The following is a 23,803-nucleotide window of genomic DNA, read 5'->3' on the forward strand; positions in this document are numbered from 1 at the left end:
GCCGTTTCTTTTGGGGGGAGGGGTACAGAATATCACTAAAATTAGGCTCTTGTCTTCATATTTTTTCTTGGTATTTTGAACTTAAAGTGACTTCTGCTTTTTAGTGTCCCTCTTAGGAACACAATTATGGGCCTCAGGGTACCCACTTCCTCGTGTGAAAGCCTGTGTTTTTCAGGGGTATTTTTTGGGGGGTGTAATGTTTGTAGGGGAGAACTGGTGATGAAGAGTTTATTTCTCTTGACATTTTAGAATTGAGGAATGTCAACAGGAGAGTAACTGAAGGAAAGGGCCCTTTGGTGATTGTTATTCTGTTGCTACTTTTCAAACAGGCTCTTGAATTAGGCCAAGGGAGCCTCCTCCCAGGGTTCTAATTGGCTTTGTATTTATCTGATGGTTTTGGCTCTAGTTTGTCATAGAACCGTTTACATAGTAATAGTCACTCCTCGGCTCTGCTTGGCTTCTGGTACATTGGGATCATGGGGGAAAGCATTTGGCAGATTTTTTTTTCTCAGCTGAACTATCTATTCTATGGGGAGGGGGGTTTGGAAGTTTTTATATCCCACCCGAAATTAACTCATGTTAAATCGTCTCAGCATGGTGACTACCAAGTGCCTCTCTTTACTCTGTGGGTCAAGGGACTGGACAAAGCTTTAAGAGTTACCAGAGACTCTTCCTCAGCTTCATGTTGGAGGGGGCCACGAGATCCTCCGTCTTCAGTGTTCTTGACAAAGGTGCTGAGATTGGACTTTTCTGAATCTGAATGTGTCACCGACTTCTTAACGAGATGTTGGTGGATCACTATGGACTTTTCATTTCTGGCTGACTCTCTGAAGTCACTTGGTACCCCTGTGCTTCCTTGTCTCAGTACCTCTGCTTTCCCCCACAGTCCTAAACAGAAAACTTGAGGGCCAAGCACCATCTCACTAGTTTAAAGGAAGCCCCACCGAGTCTGGGTGCCCGCCTCCTCCGCCTGTTGGAGGAGCCTCAGGAAGTGGAACATTTAGTCCAGGGGGAGAGTCGGCTTCCCTGAGACGGCAGGAGGCAAGCATTTTGTTATGTTGACACATTATTCAATTAAGGAACCAATGAGCGTAAATCCTGCAAAAGCTGACTATTTGTTCAGATTACAGAGCGGCTTTCGGCTTTCGTTTACTGAGACGTTTGTTGAGCTAATGTAGCTGCTAATGGGACCTATTGGGAATGATCAGTGGTGACCCATGGACTCACCGTGCAGGACCAGTTCAAACAGGAGCATGAAGAGGCAAGGGTCTCTTGGACACCATGTCTAAGAAGGAATTTTTGATTGTATTTGGGTCTAATTCATAAGCGAAGGCCTGCAGAGGACCACAGTTAAGTCCTGGCGTGGTTAAGACAGTTCTGCCTTAGGTTCTATTTCTCTGTTAGCCTTTTCCAAACAGAATGAAATCGAACTGACTTGCTATCAGACAGAGTCGAAAGAAGTTGAATAACCAGAACTTGATCTTTCCCCAGGAGTCTCATTTCTGTTTATTGAATGCTGAAAATTTTGGATGAGCCATTGCAAAGCTTGTCATGTCAATGATTCACACAAAATGATAGGAAAATCTGAAAAGAACATTTTTAGATTCTTTCTACTGTTTAATGCCCTGGTTCAGTATGCAGTGGTAGAGCCATTTCCATGAGCCAGGCATGGGAGCACTGTGACAAACCCCACCACAGCCCCTTCCTTCCAGGAGTCCAGTGGGAAATAAACAGAGTTGAGTCAAGAAAGATGTTTGCTTTCAAGTGCAATTGCTGGAAGATTCTATTTAGCCACGGACAAGCAGCATTCAGAGGACTTGTATTATCATGCACAGAACACATTATGCCCTCTAAGTGTTTTGTAATAATTTGCTAATGGCTCCCTTTGAAGAACTCTTCCAGACATGGTAACACAGTAATATGGTAGTTTGCATCTTCCTGTTCTTAAAACTACCACTGGTAATTGATCTCACAAAGTGGCGCAGTTCTAAGTGGTGCCATTTTCTTCTTTTGTGGAAATGAGTTCATTTTGTAACTTGGGGATTCTAATCAGTAAGTGGTTGGTGGATAACGGGAATATTCCTCTATTTGCACCAGAGGGTGTTCCCTGGCTGCACTCTTCTGACCCCACAGCCTGACTTGGAGCCCAAAGGCCCATGTTAAAAGAATCCACAGGGCTGGGGACGTTTCTCAGTGGCAGAGCACTTGCCTAGCATGCAGGAGGCCTTGGATTTGAGTCCCAGTGCTGCGGTGGGGAGAAAGGGTGAGAACCCTCAGGAGGAACATGTCTATCCTAGAACAGAGCTGTTCTTTTTTTTTTTTTCCCCCACTAAGACACAGATTCAAAAGGTAATTTGTTCTGACCTTTCAGTTCTTATTTCATTCTTGGTCAAAGTTAATTTGTGCCGGGGACTTCAAGAGGCAAGGGTTGTGTGTAGCTGTCAGTTCTTAGAAATTGATGTACCAGGGCCATGATTTCGGACCTAGAATCTGCCCTGGTCCAGCATTATGAAACGCTCTGAGTCAAGAGCCCGGTGGAGCTCTCGAGGTACAGGCAGTCCCGGCTCCTAATTAATCAGTTCTTAGAGTCAGCCTCCTCAAGAGCTTCCCCAGCACACTGAACTTGGCTTTGCCAAACATCTGTGTGGGCAAGGATGGAGACGGAAATGAGAGCATCCGCGGGCGGGGAAGGGCAGGGCGGGCCTCTTCCAGTCTAGGGGTGGAGGGCAAGCAGAGCCCTGGGATGCTGAGCGTTAGGAATCAGGACCCCTCCAGGCCTGAAGCCCCGAGAAGGGAAGAGGTTCAGCGTCCGCAGGTCATGCTGTAGTAACTGTCCTGTGCTGAGACTTGCCCTCTGGCAGGCAGTTCATGTTCCCCCCACTCCACCTACCAGGTGAGTGGCACGGGCAACTACCTGTCCTGGGAAGGGGGAAGGTGAGCCCAGGGAGCAGTAGAAAGCCCTGGGGGTGGGTGAGCTTAGGCACCCCGCCTAGCCCTTCTCACCATGCTGAACCTTTTGGCCAAAACCAGAAGCCTGCCCTTGCCTCGGATTTTCTTTTGGAGGGGTGGGGTACCAGGGATTGAACTCGGGTGCCCTCAACCACTGAGCCCCACCCCCAGCCCAATTCTGTATTTAGAGACAGGGTCTCACTGAGCTGCTTAGGGCCTCGCTGTGGCTGAGGCTGGCTTTGAACCTGCGATCCTCCTGCCTCAGCCTCTCAAGCCTCTAGGATGACAGGCATGTGCCACCGTGCCCAGCCTGGCATCTGATTTTGTAAGAAGTGGATGAAGCCACAGTTTTTATTTTATTTTTTTCTTTTTTAACCTGCTGATGATGATCCCAGTCAGCTGCCGAACAGCGAGCACTGTCCTCTGCTGGAGAACAGCTGTTCCTTGGGGACCCGTGCAGACGGTGATCAGGGCTAAGTGAAGGAGCAGTTGGCTCCTGGTTTCCCGCGAGGCGCAGGAGGGTTAAACGCCTGTTGTGTTTAACACCAGGAGCGCGATCTGGATCTGGCTGGTGCTAATGAGAAATCCTGCCAGAGCCCGCCACAGCCCTGGCGTCCACACAGCGGGTCTGGATTTCTACCTGGGTTTTAATCCAGAAGAAAGCAGAGCCTGACCGCCCCTCCTGGCCCCCACTTCTGGGAAAGAGCAACCAGGGGCCATGCTATTTGGCCTGATTAGCAATAAAAGTCCCTTTCCATTCAAGCCATCTTCCTTTGCTGACCCACCACCTCTCGGCCGGTCCCTGCCCCTCTCTGGACACTGTGGCCGAAGTCATTTACATGGCTCGTCATTTGCATGCTGATGGGGCTGGAGTCGGTCGCCTCTCCCCCTCCCACTTTCTCCTTTCCTCCTTTCCTTTCTATTTCATCATCCATGAGAAGCCGGAGCCCCCTGGGCCTCTTCTGGCTGCTCTGTGGGCCCCAAGGGCAGAAGTGACCACTCGGTTCCACTCATCCTGTAACTGTGTTCTCTAATTTTGGAAGTCTTCTTTTGGGTCATCGATGTTTCCGCTGGAGCATAAGCACATTGCAATTCTGTGTGTGGCATTATAGGAAAGGCCTGGCGGGCTGCTGGGACCGCGCTGTGCCGCTCCGATGCTGGCGCCTGGTGGCGGGACACTGCGCCCAGCCTGGCCTCCCTTGCTGCCATTTCCCTCTCCCAGGGCCTCTGCAGCAGGAAGACGCCAGCGCAGGCCTCCTTGCTCTGTGGCCTGAAGGCCCCCTGCCACCTCCCAACCCACCTGTCCCCGCCATCCCTGCCACCTGCCATTCTGTGCTAACAGAGAAGGTTCTAGATCAGGAGCCAAGAGGCACAGAACTGAATCAGCTGGCACCTTGCCACGGGACCTCAGCAGAGCCCTAAGATCCAGTGCTCGGCTTCCCTGCGGGTGACAGACACTATTTATTCACTTCTGAAAGTAAACGTGTCCTAATAAAAACCTCTGTCTCATGAGCATTTTTAATCCACACATTCCTAGACACGGAAAACGTTTGAATTACTCACACTCAATTTCAGATACAGATAACTCAAAGGAAAAAGGTTGGAGGAATGATTGACAGGAGTCTTCTTTAATTCGCAGTGTGGGGCTCTTGTCCTGGGGATTGCGTGCAGGAGGAGATGTGACCGCACCTTAAGGCACAGAAGAGCAGCAGGTCGCAGGGGGTCCTGCCAGGAGACCCAGTCCCGTGCTCTGGGAGAGGTGGTGGGGGCTGGGATTGACAAGCAGGGTTGTTGGTCAGCAGAGAAGAGCGAATGCTGACCCTCACCCTGCGAGTGGGTAAATTCCCCCCCCCTTTTTTTTCTGGGCTGCTTGTCATGGCCTGTGAGTCTAGAACCTTCCACATGTGCTGCTTCACTCCGATCTTTTCTTCTTTCCTGCCTTCCCTCCTTCTTCCATGGGTCCGTCTGTCCATCAGCAGGTCTGGGCTCTGGTGTGTCGGTGGCTAAGGGTTCCCAGGCAGGCTGCTCCTAAATATGGGCGAGCAGGCGGCCAGGAGACCGACTCATGCCCTGCAGGTCTTGGCTCCAGGAAGACGAACCCGGAGTCGCACAGTAACAGCAGCTGGCTGCAGGGGGTCAAGCCCAGGTGACTCACCCCGACTTCCGAGGACCTCCACAGATTCCACGTTAGCAGCGTAGGACTGTAGTATTGCGCGTTGGGAGAGCTCTCGGAGAGAGTCCAGCCCAGGCCCCCATGGACAGCATCTCCAGTGAGCCCCCTTGACACTCTGGATGTGAGAAAGCAGCCTGCTGAGACGTTCTGTGCATCACCTCCTGTGTCCCTCTGTGGTCCTGCAGCACAAGGCCAGTCCCTCCCATAAGGGACAGAGCATCACACATTTGAAGGCAGCACCTCGCGTCTGCGGTGGCTGTTCTAGAGCTGTCCTAGTTCCTTCAGTCATTCCACGTACCCTGCTGAAGTTTGTTTGCTTCGCCGCGGTCAGCGTTGACATTACCCAGCCAGAAAGAACGATGTGATTCAGAAGTTACTAAAGCGCTATCTGTACAAGCCTCATGATCAGTTCAGTAACGACACAACTGGCAGTGCACCTATTTCAAGTGTAGGTGTAGAGAACACTGGGGGCCCCTTGAACGACTTACCTTCATGATGCCCGTTTGCCGAGGGGTCAGGGTCTGTGTCAGCAAGAGTTCGGGAGTGAGGTGTGGGTCACACATGCATCAGACAGCGGCCATTTGCTGAGTGCTAAGGAACCTGGGCACCATGTGGTTTGAGATTATTATGGGCCAAAATGTTTTAGGGAGAGGGTGAGTTTCAATTATTCTGAAAGTCACCTTTTGAGAATGTTTCAGGTGTTTAAAAACATAAAATCCCATTAGCCAGGGAAGATTGCAGGTTTCTTTGATTTTAACAATAAAATATTTTTTGAGGGGGCACCAGGGATTGAACTCAGGGGCCCTTGACCTATTTTGCGTTTATTTAGAAACAGGGTCTCACTGAGTTGCTCAGGGCCTCGCTGTGGCTGAGGCTGGCTTTGAACTTGTGATCCTCCTGCCTCAGCCTTCTGAGCTGCAGGGATGACAGGTGTGTGCCATTGCAACCAACTAATAAAACATTTTTGAAGAATAGTCTTCATATCTTCTTAATATTTTGTATGTTGGGTGATTAAGTCAGCTCACTGATCTTTATTATCTTGTGTGGAAGATCATGAATCTGTTTATGTTTTCTGGTTATTTCTATAAACTTTTCTGCTTTTGATTTGGGTCTAAGATAAAAACGAACCAGCAGGTACCTGAATGGCTTTTCTCCAGTTAAATACTGCAGCCTTCCACGTTGCTGTGAGAATGTCTCAGGCTGTGCTGAGGTTTTGGATCTACCTTCTTTGAAGACCACGAGGGGGCGGGTACTCGGTGGGGAGCACTCACCCAGCTCGGGGGAGCCCTGGATTCCGACCCCAGTCCCTGAACAATGGCAAAAGGGATTTGGTGGTGGTGGTTCTGCAACTCCCTTCACAGTGGAGCTGGTCCGTGGGGGATGCGTGGACGTGTGTTAGGGAGAGTGACGCCGGCGGTCCCTGCTACTCAGCAGGACGGTTCTCCCACCATGACTTTGCCCCCATGAAACAAGGTGGCGGTCGTTGTGGACGGGGATTTCTTAGGATCGAGTCATTTGGTCGACGGGTTTCTAAACTCCACGTGGAAGACTTGCGATCATCGCTGTGTTGATGCTGGCTTGACCCTTCTAATTATTTAATACCGAATTCAGGTCACGCTGTGGGGAGAGCTGACTCTGGTGGACGCTCTTTCCTGTTAGAGGTTTAGGTCAAGACTCTGGGAGCTTGTGAGCTCCTGAGGATCCGACGTGGCACACGCGATGGTGGAAGAGAGAGGAGTGCCCAGCAGCCCAGCTGGGCCCTCGGCCCTCTGTCCCCCACTCCCCCATGTCCCCCACTCCTCTGGGGTGTATAGCGGCCAGCGCCCACAGGGCATGCTGAGGCCCACTAGCTGGGCTTGTCACTTAGAGCTGCGTGTAGCCCGTCACTTCTCAAGCCCAGTGATGAGGGCTGAGTTTATTCCACTAGCGTGGACTGGAGCCAGAGCTCGCTTAGACAGGCCTCACTGTGCTGCCCAGGCTGGCCTTGAACTCCCAGCTCCAGCCCCCTGCCGCACCTCCCCGCGTGGTGGGGCCACGGGTGCACCACCACACCCTGATGATTGGGTTCTAAAAACCCCACTAATCCTGTATACAGTGATTTGTAGTCTCAATGAATCAACTCTTTTTTTTTTTTTTAATCAATTATCCTTTGCAGTAGGTAGAAATTTACAAAGTGAAAAAAAATGACTGTAGACGTGTCCACGAGGAGATGTGGAGAGGCATATTCTGGCCATGCAGGGACAGCCGGCTCCGCAGACCCTCAGCAATGGCCTGAGGCCTGAGTCTGTTCAGGGCTTGCTGTCTTGCCAGCGCCCGGTGGGGAAACAAGGTGGTCATCAGAGGTGGCCTGGTGAGCACAGGCCGTGGCGCATGGTCAGGTGGACAGAGGACAGCTCCTCAGCCCCAGCCATGGGGCCAAGCCGTCCCTCCGGGGTCCGCATTGTGCTGACCTGCAACACTGAAGTCCTGGGCTCTGGTGGCTTCTGTGACAGCTCATCTTACACACCCCTCGTCTGCGGTTGTCACTGGTGGGCAGGCCTCCGCTGAACCTGACCACACAGTGAACAGAGCCACCCTGGGATGCCCGGCCCAGGCCCTGGGCGCTTCTCGGCCCACCGCGTCAGGTGTGGCCCTGGGCTTCATTCCAGGCCAGGCCTCTCTCCTTATGTGGAGGGTCTGGGAAAGAGCCGGTCAGGCTGCCATCGCTGCTGTAGAGGAGGAGCCGGGTTCAGGAGAGGTTCCTCACCAGGCCACCGTGACAGGACGCGGCACCGCTGAGCCGAGCCCAGGCCTCCGGACTGCCCAGCCAGTGGGTTCAGGGCAACCTCCAGTGGCTGGACGAGCTGTGTCCACGGCCGTTCCTCCAGGGGGAGGAGGGTGGGTGGAGGAGCCCCGCCAGGGGCACCAGGAACACTCTGAACCCGCGGGGTCTTCGCTTCCTAAAGGGGAACAGCTCCGGAGGTCCAGCAGGTGGTCTAGCCGGGGGGCCTCATGGGAGACTTCCACACAGTGGCAAACACTTGGACCATTCCCTAGAGGACGAGACGGGGTGGACTCCACGCTGAATAACAGGGTAGTGATCAATTAATAGTGGTGGCCTTGTTATGACTTGAGGAAAGCTGCATCCTTCTGTGATTCCTAGACACCACCTTATTTTATTTTAATTATTATTATTAGTAATATTTTTAGTGGTTCTGGGGGTTGAACCCAGGGCCACATGCTGGGCAAGTGTCCCACCACTGAGTGATACCCGGCTCCATACTTACTGTATTTTATTTTGGCACCAGGGATTGAACGCAGAGGCCCTTGACCACTGAGCCTCATTCCCAGCCCTTTTTGTATTTTACTTGGAGACAGGGTCTGCCTAAGTTGCTGAGACTGGCTTTGGACTCACCATCCTCCTGCCTCAGCCTCTCAAGCTTCTGGGATAACAGGCGTGTGCCACTGCACTGGCTCCAACCTTATTTAAAAACACACAATTAAAATCCATCCTTCTCCCTGTTTGTAGGCAAATGGATAAACTCCAGTTGAACAACTTGAGTTTACACTAGATACATAAAGAATTTTCTTTCCTTCTTTCTTTCTTTCTTTCTTTCTTTCTTTCTTTCTTTCTTTCTTTCTTTCTTTCTTTCTTTCTTTCTTTCTTTCGTTAAAGCCAATACTCATTCATGGTCCATTTCTAAATCGTGATGGAAACATGGGGCGTGTTGCATATTGAACCTTTCAGGGAGAGGTTATTGAGCTCACACCGGGGCAGGTGTGTCAGGACCCATTTGTGAAGCCACTCAGCCTGGGGCACCTGGGAACCAGGGTCGGCTCTCCCCATCTGTAGCGTGAGCTCCACCCTCCAGCGGCTACCTGAGACGTCAGGACTGCTGTGCCCAGTCCTCGGCTCCTGGAAGCTCTGTTAGGGTGGACATGTCGCACATCTTCCTTTGGTCGACTCGTGACTTTCCCTAGGATGGGATTATCAGGAGAGCCAGTGTCAGTGACAGGGCCTGAGAAGGAGTTCCCGCCACTGCTGGCTTTGACGTGGAGGGAGGGGCTGTGGGCCAAGGAGCACAGGTAGCCCCTAGGATCTGGACAAAGCGGGACAACGGGCTGTCCCTTGGAGCCTCTGCAAAGGAACGCTGACACTGTGACTGTGGCCCAGTTAGACCCAGTTCAGACCTCTGACCTACTTACTGATGGGGAGGTGGCTTTCTGTTGCTTTAAGCCACCAGCTTTGTGGTAGTTTGTTACGGCATCAGTGGCCAACTGAAGTACTCAAGGTCTCCAAAGAAGAGGTCCCCAAGCAAGACAGCACAGAGCATGCTCTTTCATCCCCGCTGGAGTGGCGCTGGTGAGGTGGCTGAGATGTGACCTGAGATTTGCTCCATGGTGCTTTACAAGACCAGGAAGGGGTCGACCACAGAGACCATCTAGAATCTCAGTAAGAGAGCCGGATGGTGGGTGCCTGGCTCCCCGTGGTGTCCTCTGCGCTTCTGTGTGTGGAGAATTCTTGCTGATTTTTAAGACAGCGGAGTGGGCGGTGGTGCGAAGACGACAGCTGTCTTCCTGCAGGACCGGGGAGCCGGCATCTCGTGAGAGCGCACTGGTGCCCTAGCCTACAGATCCTGTGACCGTCTCTTACACAGAAGGGGACTCACCGCAGGCAACAGCCCCCCCACTCCAGGGAGGCGATGGGCTTCTTGGAAACCACTTAGATGACTCAAAAAGTGGCTCTGATCAGGGAGATGTGGGGAGAGTTTGAACGAGCTGGTTTGCAAACCAGAGTCCTGACTAATCCAGTTAGTGTGGACAGATTCACAGCCTCTAGTCCTGGTGGCTTTCCAGGGGAGGACGAGGAGGAGAGCGTGTCGAGCGTGTCAACTTTAGAAAACTCTGTTCCTGTTCTCTTCCCGAGTGCAAAACACTGACCCACTCCAGGCAGATCGCAGGCATCTGTTAAACCCCGGCCCCAGCGCTCAAGCTCAGCAGCTGCTGGTTCAGATGCTCCCCCCCACAGTCTGCACCTATCTAAGTCTTTCTCCCCAAGATTACTTTAACAGCTCTCTATTTTTAAATTGCATGAATGTGAATATTAATTTGTCAAAACATTTCAAAATGGTTACTTTAAAATGAGTGCTTCCTAATGTGTTACCCTGAGCCAGCCCCCACTAAGTCATTACCATCAAGACCAGGATGAGGAGCAGGGAACTTCATTAAGAAGTGAGAGAGAACATGAACCCACGGACAGCCACCGCCTCTTACTCCACAGAGGGCTCAGTCTTGTGCTGAGGTCAGTTCTCAAGTCCATCTCATCCAGATGAACCCGACAAGCTGCTCTTCATTGATAAAATGGGCCAAATAACGAATAGAAGGCCAGGTGCGGTGGCCCAGGCCTGTCATCCCAGCAGCTCGGGAGGCTGAGTCAGGAGGATCTCAAGTTCAAGGCCGGCCTCAGCAACTTAGTGAGGCCCTGAGCAATTCAGGGAGACCCTGTCTCTAAAATAAAATATAAAAAAGGGCTGGGGATGTGGCCCAATGGTTAAGTGCCCCTGGATTCAATCCCTGGTGCCAAAAATAAATTAAAAAAAAAAAACAATAGAATTTTGAAAAACGAGAACAATAGGAATTTGTCCTAACAAATATAAAGCACTGCTATAGCAATTAAAGCTGTACATATTCATATATATTTGAATGTGGTTTAGGAGCAAAACGGGTAGTGTCTGACAGCTGTCTATCATATGAAGTCGTAAACTCCTGACATCATACACCAAAATAAATTCCAGACGGTTGAATGAGGTAATCATAACATATTAACAGTGCAGAAGTGTGAGGGAATATATTTTTGTTGCTCTGGAGTACAGAGGACTTTCCCAAGCAGACCCCAAACCTAGAAACTATAAAGGAGATCAGTGGTTGTGAGGACAGGAAACGGAAGTTCTCAGGAGACAGTGTCGCCATGTCGCCAATTAAAACACCAGTGCGGGTCCCTTGTCTGAAACGCTGGGGCTGAAATGTTTTGGAGTTTGGATTTTTTTTTTTTAATTTATACCTGTAGATGGACAGAATGCCTTGTTCTGTTTATTTGTTTTTATGTGGTGCTGGGGATCGAACCCAGGGCCTCACACATGCAGGCAAGTGCTCTGCCACCAAGCCCCAGCCCCACCCCAGCCGTGAGTTTGGATTTTCATTGGAGTTTGGGATCCTCGCGGTACGTTCGGTTCGTGATGTCCAGGGCAGGGCCAGGTCTAAACGCAGAGTCCACGGGTGTTCCGGGCGCCCCCTGCACACGCAGGCTGAGGGAACTGTATTCAAAACCTTCAGTGCCCGTGCATTACACCGAGCCCTGCCACGTGAGGGCAGAGGTGGGGTTTGCCACTTGCAGCATCACACGGGGACTCCCAAAGTTTGGGGGTTTGGAGCATTTCAGATTTTCTGATCAAGAATGCTCAACCTGTAATAGAAAACAACCACAACAACAACAACAACAACAACAACAACAACAAACTTACCTTGGGTGATCTTCTGTGGGACACATTTTAGTTTGTGATTTTTTTCCAGCTCTCGCTGCTGTGTCAGTGACATGGCCCGAGGGGCAGCAGCCTGGGCCGCGTGGGGGAGGGAGTGTGGCAAGTTCATCAAATGAGTCAGTGGCTTGCTGTGGTAATCCCATCTGTCGGTCACTGCAAAGAAGTGTTTGCTTTAAAAAAGCCACGGAAACTGGACGTTAATGTCACGGGTGGTAATTTTGGAATTCTTCTCACATAATTGCAAAAAGTGAGCCCAAAGCTGGAGGCTGTCTATGGCCTGGCATTTTGCTTTGGGTATTTTTCTTTTTTTAATTGCCGTCATCTCGCGGCCGTGTGGCCTGTGTTTTGGATGCAGGCTGAAGTGCTTGTAGAGCCCAGTCCCTGGCTGTGTCCCACCCCCTTGCCAGGTGTCCCTCACTGTCACAGGTCAGCCATGGTGAGCAGCGCTCTGCGGCTGCCCCTGTGGAAGCCACGCCCACCCTGGATCTGCTCTGCCTGTCCACTCCTGGGCTACCCCTCCAGATGTGGGCTTGGTAAGGCAGGGGGTCGAGCTCAGTGCCTGGCACACACGAGGGAGGCAGTGTTTATCTTTTGAATGAAGGAATGACAGGTGAGTGCCTGTCCTTGTCCTCCCCAAGAGTGGAGATGGACCCTAACCTCCAAAGCAGTTGGCTCTAGAGGCCTGTGTGGCGAGGATTTGAGGATTCGAGGCTTCGGTGGTGGGTGGTCAGAAATTCTGGAATTCATTTGTACATGACATTATTTAGCTATAAATTTGGATTGATTTGGCAGATAGCTTTTTGTTGGGGGGGGATGTACCAGGGATTGAACTCAGGGGCAGGGTCTCACCAACTTTCTCATTTGGCTGAGGCTGGCTTTGAACTCGCGATCCTCCTGCCTCAGCCTCCCGAGTCACTGGGTTTACAGGCGTGTGCCACCGTGCCTGGTGGCATATAGCTTTTTTGAAACTACGCAGATAAGCTCTTTTTGAACAATGCTGCTTCTGTGAGGAAAATACTAGCCAGAGGAAAAAAAATTGATTATTGATTAGTGAGATATGCAGCTAGAATGAACAGAGGGTGGAGGCTTGAAATCCTAACTTGGGGAAACACTTTCTAGAAGACTCATTTGTTCTGAAAAACGACTGGGTGCTCTCCTGGGGTGGTGAAGTCAGCTTCGAAAGCCAGATCTTCTGCTCTCAGATTTTCTTTGGAGACTGAAATAATGTGAGAAACTTAGACAAAGGGAAACCTGGTGTCCTTTGAAATGCCACGGAAAGGCCATTTCTCATAGTTAGGTGTGCCGAAAGCAATTGTAACAGAGACCCCAGAACACAGTGGCCCCACGTATAGGCCACACGAGACTCCGAGGGAAGGCTGGGCACCAGGATTTTAAGAACCCTCCTCTGGTGGTCCCAGATTCAGCTGAGGCTGAGAACCTCGGGGTGACTCTGAGCTGACCAGGGAGGGGAGTTAGGTCTGCAGCCCGGGTTGGACTGCAGAGGAACCTGGCCGGGCAGCCCTTAGAGGGTCACCTCGAGGCCAGGTGGGAGCTTCAGCCAGGAGAGGCGAGGCAGAAGGCAGAGCCCCAGCGATCTCTTTTCGGGGACGTGACCCGGAAGTGGCATAAGTCACTTATCTTCAGGTTCTGTGGGTGAGCAGCAGATCATGTGACCTACCTGTGGCACTGGCCTGGCTGGCCGAGTGCCCACTATTTCCTGAGGCGGGCGGGTGTCCGTGCTGATAGGTGGAAGGCATGATGGGCACCCAGCGGCTGCCTTCAGGACTAAGGACCGAGTCTAAACAGGCGGAGTTGAGCTGGTCCCCCGCGTACAGCTGCATCCCTCTGAGTCCCCCCCCCCCCCCCGAGAGGATTTACACGCTGCCCACTGAGCTCTGGCGGAGGCCACGGCTGCTGGGAGGCTGGGTTTTCAGGATCCTCGGGTGTCCACCGGCTGCTCCCTGCTGTGTCCTCTGTGGGAGGGACACTCCCACCACTGGCTGTTTCTCATTGGCTTGGCACGAGGGTCAGAGGTGCAGGACAGTGATCCCGCCCAGATGTGGCCCACTGATGCCTGCTGAGATCCTGGGTCCTGGCTCCTCAAGGGCGCAGCCTAACAGAGTGCAGGTGGACGGGGACATCCATCTTGGTGGCCTGTCCCATGCTCTAGAGACCCTCTGGGTCGTCTTCCTGGGCTCAGCCTTCACTGTGGAAGCCCTTCTTGGGAACAGATTTCGTGTGAGTGAATGAGCCGAGTTCATCGGTCTGTGTTTCTGTGGCCAGAATACTTCTGGACTCCGGGCAGATCCTTAGCAAATATTAGCTGATGTAAATACGCTTGTGCCGGATCATGTCGTGGAATTTACTTATGAAAATGATCGTTCTTCATTCACTGCCTTGGGGACATTCACATTGGTGGCAGATTGGGCCCTGTGGGAGGTCAGGTGGTGAGGGGAGGTGCAGTACCGGGTCGCTCGCTGACGTCCCTCAAGAGGCACGTGGAGTGGGAGACTGAGACGCAGTGGTCACTGAACCTCATGGGGACTGTGGGGGTGGTGACAGCTGGCAGCCGGTGGGGCTCACCTCTGAGCAGTTGGGGATCACAGACCTGGATCTTGGAGGATACGTAGGAGCTTTTCATGTTTTACAAAAAAGCATTCAGGGGGTCGGTATTTACAGAGCTCTGTAAACGGTTTCATGGAGAGTGAGGAGAATCCAGTGTGGCCCCGGGTAGGGAGACAGCACGCAATGTGGCCACTGGAACCGTGGGAGGGTCCTCCAGGGCTGGGGACTTTGGACGGTGGTGGAACGAGTCTTGTAAATGAGATACTTCCATGGTTAGGCGTGTACTCTAGGAGCAAGCTCTTGGGAACAGGAAGCTGCCACCCCCTGGGTGGGTCTCCTTGTCTCCCCCTGCTCCCACGTGGACGGCCACATCCACAGAGTAGAGGTGCTGCTGCAGGGGGCTGGTCCAAAAGAGTTTCCCTGAACAGGTGAATGGCGTGCATGATGATTATTGTCCCCAACTTAGAGAGATGGTTTGGACGATGGAGGTTTAGTGCTGTTCGTTAGGTAGATTGACGACCCTAAGAAGTCGTCCGAGTGCTTCTGTGCCCAGTGACTTTTACGTGACGACTGCTTCTCTTTCCATTCATTTTTTCGGCCGGTGAAATTCTAGTAGGTTTAGTGTCACTTTAACACGCAGTTCTCGATTGCAAAGAAATAGGCATCAGAAGCAGAAGGCAGAGTGCCAAGCTATTGTAGGGATGGCACAAGGGACTCAAATCCACGTGCTGTCGATTGGGCTGTGATTCCTGACGTGGACGGGCCCGGGATCAACTGGTTGATGCCGTGGGGATTACCCTCCAGACTTTCCCACCAAAGATCTGGTGACAAGGGAACTTGGGGTGGGCTGACACCAACCGATCCTCCTGAAAGGCTTCCCGCCTCAGGCGGGATCCGTGTGCTCTCAGATCCAGTGGGACTGTTTTGTCTACGGCTTTGGATGTCACAGCTCTATTCTGCTTATTGACTAGATTGTGAAAAATATTTAGCAACTACCTTTGAAAAAAAGAAGCAGTTTCATTTTGAGGAAATGGAATCTTGGCGTGATAGCGAGTCATCTTATCTTAAAATAAAGTCTGCCTCTTGGGTTTCTTGGTGGCCAGGAGTGGGAACAGCTCCTATCCCGAGCCGCTGGGGGTTCACCAAGCACCCCGCCCTCCTGGCCGCACGTCACAGCCTAACTTCTCCTAACTTCTTATGTTTTCTTTCTTTCTTTTTTAAAGCAATAGAGCATATCTAAATATTTTTTAAATGCATTTTATTTGACACGTTAGAATTGAAACAAAATTCAGCCTCACACGGAACACGGAGGCCTTGACAGTGGGGCCATCTGATGAGGCCATGAATCCTGTGGTTTCTCTACTCGTGAGGGGAAGGAAGTCCAAGTCCACTAGCAGACCTTTCCCTGGCCTGGAAAGCAGGCCTGCAGCCACCGTCGTACAGAAAGGCTTTAAAAATTACGATATAATGTCATCCTACTTTGATCCATTCACACAGCGGGACCCCCAGCCGGCCACAGCAAGGGGTGGGGGCTGTTGTTCATTTTCTTTTTCTTTTATTTTTTCGGTGTTCATTTTTCAAATATACATTGGCCCTCCTGTCCCCATCTGTGGTGGACCTGTGCTCTGTTTGGGGGAGGAGGGGGAAGAACTTACGATCCTGGAGTCCAGAGGCCAGAAGTTGATTCTTCCAAGCTTTCTGCCACGAAGGCAAAAACCCGTGCAGGAGGAGGGGCTAGCAGAGTGGCCCTGAGGTTGCCCTCGGGGTCAGCCGTCCATGCACATGCCGTCCATGCACCGTCCATGCCTGGCCGCCTCCACACCTCGGCCTCCTCTGTTCTTGAGATGACTCTGCAGGATGCCGAGACAGAGCGTATCGTTCCATCTGCGCGACTCTATATGTGTTCCTGCAAGATAAGAGCTCTTTTGAAATACAAAGCAACCGCTGAAAGAAAACACTTCCTTAATATCATCAAATATTCAATTCATATTCATATTTCTCCAGTTTCTTTCTTTCTTTTTTGATACTGGGGATTGAACCCAGGGGTGCTTAACCACTGAGCCACATCCCCAGCCCGTTTTTATATTTTATTTAGAATCAGGGCCTCGCTGAGTTACTGAGGGCCTTGATAAGTTGCTGAGGCTGGTTTTGAACTCCTGATCCTCCTGCCTCAGCCTCCTGAGCCGCTGAGATGACAGGCCTGAGTTACCACGCCCAGCTTCTGCAATTAAAAAAAATAAAATGTTTAATTTAAATCGAGTTTCAAACATGGCTCATGTGCTTTGCTGTTGTTGTTTCTGTTTTGAACCTGTAGTCTCCACCACCACCCTTATTCCCTCTTGGACTTGGTTGTGGTGGTTGTTAAAGACATTGGGTAATTTGTGGCATCAACTTCCGCACCCAGGATTCTGCTGATTGGGTCTCCATGGAGTAACAACACAACACAAAACAAACAACAACAACAAACACAGCGAACACATAGCTACACGGAGGTATGATTCACATAAGATGAAATGTACTCATTTCAAGGGCACAGCTTGGTAAGTCTGATCTACACTGGGCAAGTGTCACCAGAATGAAGGTAGCGAGCGTGTTCTGTGGTGCCCCACCAGTTCTCAATTCTGTGACACCAGTTGGCTGACCTGCAGCTCAGCTGGATTCTGAGAGGACTGAAGTGCTCAGTCCCAGAAGACCACTGCCCTCTAGGCCACCTCCCAAGGGGGCTCCTGGTGTCCCGTGCCTCTGCCCAGCTGACTCACATGCAGGGTTCCCCAGGGTCCTCTTGGGGCCATCGCTGCAGTGACTCACTTGCGAAAAAGCCAGGCTTGGATTTGTTTTGTTATGAACCCAGGGACAGCAGAAAGGAAGAAGGATCGGGACTTGGGGGAGGTAGAGGGCGCCAGGCTTCCGTGCCCCCTGAGAGCCCACCCACTTCCCAGCACACAGATGAGTGGGCCGGACCTGGGCTTCCAGACCCTTCAAGAGTTCTCAGTAAGGGCTTCTCCTTCTCCCTCCTCCTCCTCCTCCTCTTTGAAGTGAACCCCTGAGCCCCGTCCCCAGCCCTTTTTTATATTTTATTTAGAGACAGGGTCTCACTGAGCTGCTTAGGGCCTCGCTGTGGCTGAGGCTGGCTGTGAACTCGCTCTCCTCCTGCCTCAGCCTCCTGAGACGCTGGGATGACAGGTGTGGGCCACCATGAGGGGCTAGGAAGGGCTTCTTGTGAACAAAGACTCTCCTTTAGGAGCTCAGAAGATCCCAGGGGCCTTAGGGGCTCTGTGCCAGGAGCAAGGGATAAAGACACGTGGAGTCGACATGCTTTAACCTTGGCGCACGCTCCACCCTCGAAGGTCTGCACCTTGCTCTTTGTAGCTAAGCAGTGTGTCCTCTTCTGGGACTGGAGCTCCGGCTTCTTGAACTCATAATGACTATTTTGAGATTTATTTCTGTTGTTCATGTGTGGATGGTTTATTCCTTTATTAGGTCCAAGCAACTTCCTGTCCCGAGAGTCCCATTTCCAGATCCCGTCATCTAGTGTGGGCACTGGCATTGATTCCTGTTATTTTTTTTTTTTTAATATTTATTTTTCGGTTGTAGATGGAACCATACCTTTATTTTATTTATTTATTTTTATGTGGTGCTGAGGATTGAACCCAGGGCCCCGCACATGCTAGGTGAGTGCTCTCCCGCTGAGCCCCAGCCCCTTGATCCCTGTTTTTGACGGTCTGAGATGAAGCTGCTGAGAGTATTCATGTGCATATCTTTGTATGGACGCATCATTTCCTTTTTCTGGGTAAATACCCAGGAGTGGAGTGGGTGGGTCACATGGTAGATGTAGCCAAGCACTTTTCCAAAGCGTGTGCCCTATTTTACATTCCCACCAGTGGTGCAGGAGAAGTTCAGTTGTTCTGTGTTTTTGCCAACAGTTGGTATGGTCCTTTGTCTTGTAGCCACACTTTCCAATAGCATGTGTAGGGGGATCTCACTTGATTTCAGGTGCCTCGCCCCAGCGAGCACCATGTCTCCATGTGCCTAGTTGTCCTCCATCGATCTTCTTTCCTGAAGTGTCCATTCAGATAATTTCCCAATTTTATAGGATATTTTGTTTTCTTCTTGAATTTTAAGAGATCTTTATATATGTTGGATCTAGATCCTTAATCAGGGTATGATTTGCCAGTATTTTCTCTCTGTCCAGGCTTACGTTTTCATTCTCTGAAGTGCTCTTCTGAGGAACAGAAGTTTCTCATTTTGGTGAAATCTAATCAATCCTTGCTTTTGTGTTGTGTCTGAAGTCTTTGTTTGACCCAGTCACAAAGATTTTTTTCATTTGTTTCCTTCAAAAGGTTTTGTAGTTTTAGGCTTCATACTTAAATCTAAGATACATATGAAATTACTCATTCTATGTATCATGGGGAAGCAGCTACCTTCTTTCAACTAAAAATAAAACGTGAAATATTTAAAATGCAAATAGGAACCAAATAGTACAACAAAGAAAATTATTAGTAGAGTGTAATAGTCAAGAACTCTAGGGAGGAGATATGAGCCTGGGATAGATTCCTAGGGTGGTTAGACATTTTCTCTTCTTTTTGGCAGCGCTGGGGATGGAACCCAGGGCCTCACATGTGCTACAAGTGCTATCCCTGAGTGACAGCCCCAGCCCCAAATTAGATTTTTATTTTTTTGTTTTATTCTTAAATTATTTTGTTGGCTCATAATAGTTATGCATAACATTGGGATTTATTTTGACACAATCACAAATACATGGAATAGAATTCCAATGCTTACCTTTACCCTCCCCTCTGCCTTTCCTTTGTTCCCCCTCCTCAACTGATCTTTCTATTTGTTTACATTTAAAAAAATGGTGTCTTGTGGCTGGGCGTGGTGGCCCCCGCCTGTCATCCCAGCGGCTCGGGAGGCTGAGGCAGGAGGATCGTGAGTTCAAAGCCAGCCTCAGCAAAAGCGAGGCACTAAGTGACTCAGTGAGACCCTGTCTCTAAATAAAACACAAAATAGGGCTGGGAATGTGGCTCAGTGGTTGAGTGCCCTGAGTTCAATCCCTGGTACCTCCCCCCAAAATTGAGTTGAGGTGACATAAGTTTAATAGAAACGAGCTAAGCTACCCTTACGATGTCATGTGCTATATCATTTACAGCTCAAGAAAGCTATAGAGGAAAAGGACAGATGGAAAAACCTTTGGTGGGATAATGGACTTGTCCAAACCTGCCAGGATGACATTAACGGCAACTCGTGTAGACACCTCAGCTAAACGGCAGAGGTGGCCACCGGGAGGGGAGAGCGCCATGTGTTGTGTGTGGTGAACTCAACTCTCCCTTCCAATAGACAGAGATACTGGAAAGTAAAAAAAGACAACGACAACCCCATGTGAACCCTCACTGGAGTGACCGGATTCACGGCTGGTGAAGCAGGCTGATCTGCCCGTCACCAGGTGTCTCCGGCCACCATACTGACAGAGGCACCGCAGCCTCAACTGCCTATGCGCTTGATGGCTGCAAAGTCAATGCCAGAGACAGAGTCAGAAGGAGCAGTGGACGGAGTCACCGCTGCAGTTGGGGACTCCAGTGCTCTCCTCTCAGTCACGTATGGAAGGAGGACACGGAAAATCAGTGAGAACACAGAAAAATCTCTGGACACCATCAACCAGCTGGACCCAGTTGACATTCACCCATGGGTCCGTCCCACGACAGCACGCACATTCTGTTCAAACCTGCACGATACTCCACAAGCCCCATCCCATTCCAACCAACGAAACGAACGTCTGTAAATCTGGAAAGAACCGACTCGCTCAGCATAGGCTCCGTGGACACCAAAGAACTAAACTGAAATCCAATAACTGAAAGGTAACTGGAAGTCTCCACGTGTTTGGAAATGAAGCCACACAGGTCAAGGAACAAGGACCAAGGGAAATTAGAAAATAATTTGATTTGAAAGAAAGTGAAAATAGAATGAATCATTATCCGTGAGGTGCAGCTCAGTCCATGCCTAGAAAGAATCCCGGGCTTTAAATGCTTGCATTAGAAATATTTGAATTTGTCAATCCACCTTCTTAAGAAGTTAGCAAAACAGCACTTCAGACGATACAGTGTTTATGTAAGGAGAATCCTAAAGATCAATGCCACAGGTCAGTCCAAAGGTAGACCTGTAGGTTCTGGGTGTTGAACCAACCGAGGACCAAGATAATTGAGGCAGGGGGGATGACCTTTTCAACAAGTGACCCTGGGACACTTAGGGATTATAAAGAGACCAGAAACGACGATTCCTGCCTTACACTATGCACAAAAATTAGTCTGAAATGGAAATTAGACCTGAATGTAGAAGCTGAAACTCCTAGAGGAAAATTCAGATTAAAATCTTCATGACCTTGGGGTGTCATGGCTTCTTAGCATAGTGTCCATCAAAGAAATAACCAAGAAACTGATGGAAGAGCTTAAATATCCCACTCTTGGTAGGACTCCCTGAGGAAAATGGAGAGCTAAGGCACTACCTGGGAGAGAATATTAGCATCACAGAATCTGACATAGGCCTTCTCTGTGTAGCCAGGCTTCATAAAGACATCTCACCACTGAACAATCAGTTCCTCTAAAAGGCAAAAGATTTGACTACACACGTCATAAAAGAAGGTGTATGGATTCCAATAATCATGTACCAACATGCTTATTGCCGTTATCCATTAAGGAAATGCAAGTTAAAAGACAAATTAAAATAGGATAGTGCTACATGCTCAACAGAGAGGCTAAATGTAAAAAGATGAGCAACCCAAGTGTTGGCAAGAACACGGAGCCCTGGAGCCGTCCTGCACTGTCGATGGGAATGTAAAGTGGGAGCCCAGCTTGGAACAGAGGTGGTCCCGCCACTCCCCAGGATGTAAAATACACCACTTCACCATGTGACCAACAATTTCAATTTGGGGCTGTTGACCCTAAGACATGGAAACGCACACCCATAAGTTGATGAATACACAGATATTTGAGGCACCTTTATTCCTAATAGCCCCCCACTGGAAGCATCACGGATGTCCATCAACAGGCGGATGCGTGAATTGACTGTGGGGTAATCAGAGTAGCATGCTCCATGCCATGTAAAGGGACTGAGGGGTGGCACACAGCAGGTGGGTGAAGCTCACTCCCGACGGGTGAAGCCAGACACGGAAGACCCATCGCATTCTGTCCTCTGCCTAGAAGTCTAGAACCGGAGCCCGTCACCCGTGTGGACAGGGGGCAGACCAGTGGCTGCGTGGATCTAGAATACAGGGAAATGGGCTCAAAGGGGCACCTTTTTTAGGAGGGGGTTGGAAGGTTTTGTACCTGCTATAGGAGGGTAGTTGCAAGGGCGTATTTGTAAAGGCTCATCGAACAATATACACTGTATGTACATTTAATTATGTTTAAATTACACCTTAGTTAGTGTTAAGAGTGATGCTGAATCATTTTTCATTTCCGCTGTCTGGATACTGGAGATTCTATCTTCTCCTTATGCCATTTGAATAAACACTTATTGAATGATCCATCCCTTCTCCATTTTTGCATCTCGCTGTTTCTGTTCTATATTAAAGCTCAACACAGCCGGGCGCGGTGGTGCACACCTGTGACCCAGCAGCTCCTCTGTATAGATGTGAAACGTTTGTTTCAGAAAGAAGCTCATGAAGTGACAAGCAGGACCTGTGCATGTGTGTCGTGCGCTCAGGGCTGTGTGTGTTGGTGTGTGTGTGTTGGTGTGTGTGTTGGTGTGTGTGTTGGTGTGTGTGTGTGTTGGTGTGTGTGTGTTGGTGTGTGTGTGTTGGTGTGTGTGTTGGTGTGTGTGTTGGTGTGTGTGTGTGTTGGTGTGTGTGTGTGTGTTGGTGTGTGTGTGTTGGTGTGTGTGTGTGTTGGTGTGTGTGTGTTGGTGTGTGTGTGTTGGTGTGTGTGTGTGTTGGTGTGTGTGTTGGTGTGTGTGTGTGTTGGTGTGTGTGTGTTGGTGTGTGTGTGTTGGTGTGTGTGTTGGTGTGTGTGTGTTGGTGTGTGTGTGTTGGTGTGTGTGTGTGTTGGTGTGTGTGTGTGTTGGTGTGTGTGTGTTGGGGTGTGTGTGTTGGTGTGTGTGTGTTGGTGTGTGTGTTGGTGTGTGTGTTGGTGTGTGTGTGTTGGTGTGTGTGTGTTGGTGTGTGTGTGTGTTGGTGTGTGTGTGTTGGTGTGTGTGTTGGTGTGTGTGTTGGGGTGTGTGTGTTGGTGTGTGTGTGTGTTGGTGTGTGTGTGTGTTGGTGTGTGTGTTGGTGTGTGTGTTGGTGTGTGTGTGTTGGTGTGTGTGTGTTGGTGTGTGTGTGTGTTGGTGTGTGTGTGTTGGTGTGTGTGTGTGTGTGTTGGTGTGTGTGTTGGTGTGTGTGTGTTGGTGTGTGTGTGTGTTGGTGTGTGTTGGTGTGTGTGTGTTGGTGTGTGTGTGTTGGTGTGTGTGTGTGTTGGTGTGTGTGTGTTGGTGTGTGTGTGTTGGTGTGTGTGTGTGTTGGTGTGTGTGTGTTGGTGTGTGTGTGTTGGTGTGTGTGTGTGTTGGTGTGTGTGTTGGTGTGTGTGTGTGTTGGTGTGTGTGTGTGTTGGTGTGTGTGTGTGTGTTGGTGTGTGTGTGTTGGTGTGTGTGTGTTGGTGTGTGTGTGTGTTGGTGTGTGTGTGTGTTGGTGTGTGTGTGTGTGTTGGTGTGTGTGTGTTGGTGTGTGTGTGTTGGTGTGTGTGTGTGTTGGTGTGTGTGTGTTGGTGTGTGTGTGCGCACAGGCACATAGACTATTTTGGAGGGCGAAGGGTCTCCAGGGTCCCCAGGGGTTCTGTGGCATTCCCACCTGGAAGGCTGGCCCCCAGTCCCAGGAGAGCAGGTGGCTGGCCAGTCAGGAAGTTGCTGGCTTTGATCTGCTCAGCCATGTCACCCGCCCCTGTGACAGCAGGAAGGGTCTCCCCTAAAGCGAGTGTCTTGGGAAGGCTCCCCTCCCTGCTCCCTTCTGGGGATGGTTGTCTCGGTGAGGTCCGTGTTGTTAAAGACGTGCCGTCTTCTCTTTCAGTATCCGGAACGTGATGCAGAAGTATCTCGAGGAGAGAAATGAGATAACCTTCGACAAGATTTTCAATCAGAGAATCGGTGAGTCCTGCTGCTCCCGTGGCCTGCGGTGACTGCAGTGGTGAAGTCAGGCAGGGCTGTGTGATTTATAAATACAACCCCTGGCGCTTTTGTAGCCTTCCTAGCTATTTATTGGTGGGAATGGAGGAGATTTTGTGCACCTAGTAGGGGGCCTAATGCTTACTTGCGTTTCTCATAATGCGTCCTGCGAATGAGCTATTGGGAAACAGACTAGTTCAGCTGGGTTTTAAGTCTCCTTGGGGGCTGGTTGCCCAAAATCAAAGTGGAGCTGAACACAGAGGTTCACCTCTTGGGGATGCAGAGCTGATAAGCAGAGCCAGGAAGTGAAGGGCGGAGGGCTTGACTACTTGCAGCATGTGAGGGGTGCACTGGGTACTTCCCAAAGCGCGACTCCCTGAACAGAGAGGGCATGTGTCCCTGGGCACCCTGGGAAGACTCAGCATCTCGAAAGAGGTGCGCACACTCCTGGGCACGCTTAATTCAAGATCAG

General features: G+C 50.5%; 1 protein-coding gene across 2 annotated transcripts in view; it reads left to right on the forward strand.

Annotated features, from left to right (window-relative positions):
* GRK3 (G protein-coupled receptor kinase 3) overlaps positions 1 to 23,803 on the forward strand; it is a 116,220-nt gene that overhangs the window by 2,195 nt on the left and 90,222 nt on the right. For both annotated transcript variants that reach the window (XM_081288477.1, XM_081288482.1), the window contains one exon: positions 23,237 to 23,313. In XM_081288477.1, coding sequence (XP_081144603.1) covers positions 23,237 to 23,313 — 77 coding nt within the window. Of the gene's footprint in view, positions 1 to 23,236; positions 23,314 to 23,803 lie in introns of those variants that run through there.

The sequence above is a fragment of the Spermophilus citellus genome (assembly GCF_964194105.1).
Source record: "Spermophilus citellus genome assembly, chromosome: 3".
Classification (NCBI taxonomy): domain Eukaryota; kingdom Metazoa; phylum Chordata; class Mammalia; order Rodentia; family Sciuridae; genus Spermophilus; species Spermophilus citellus.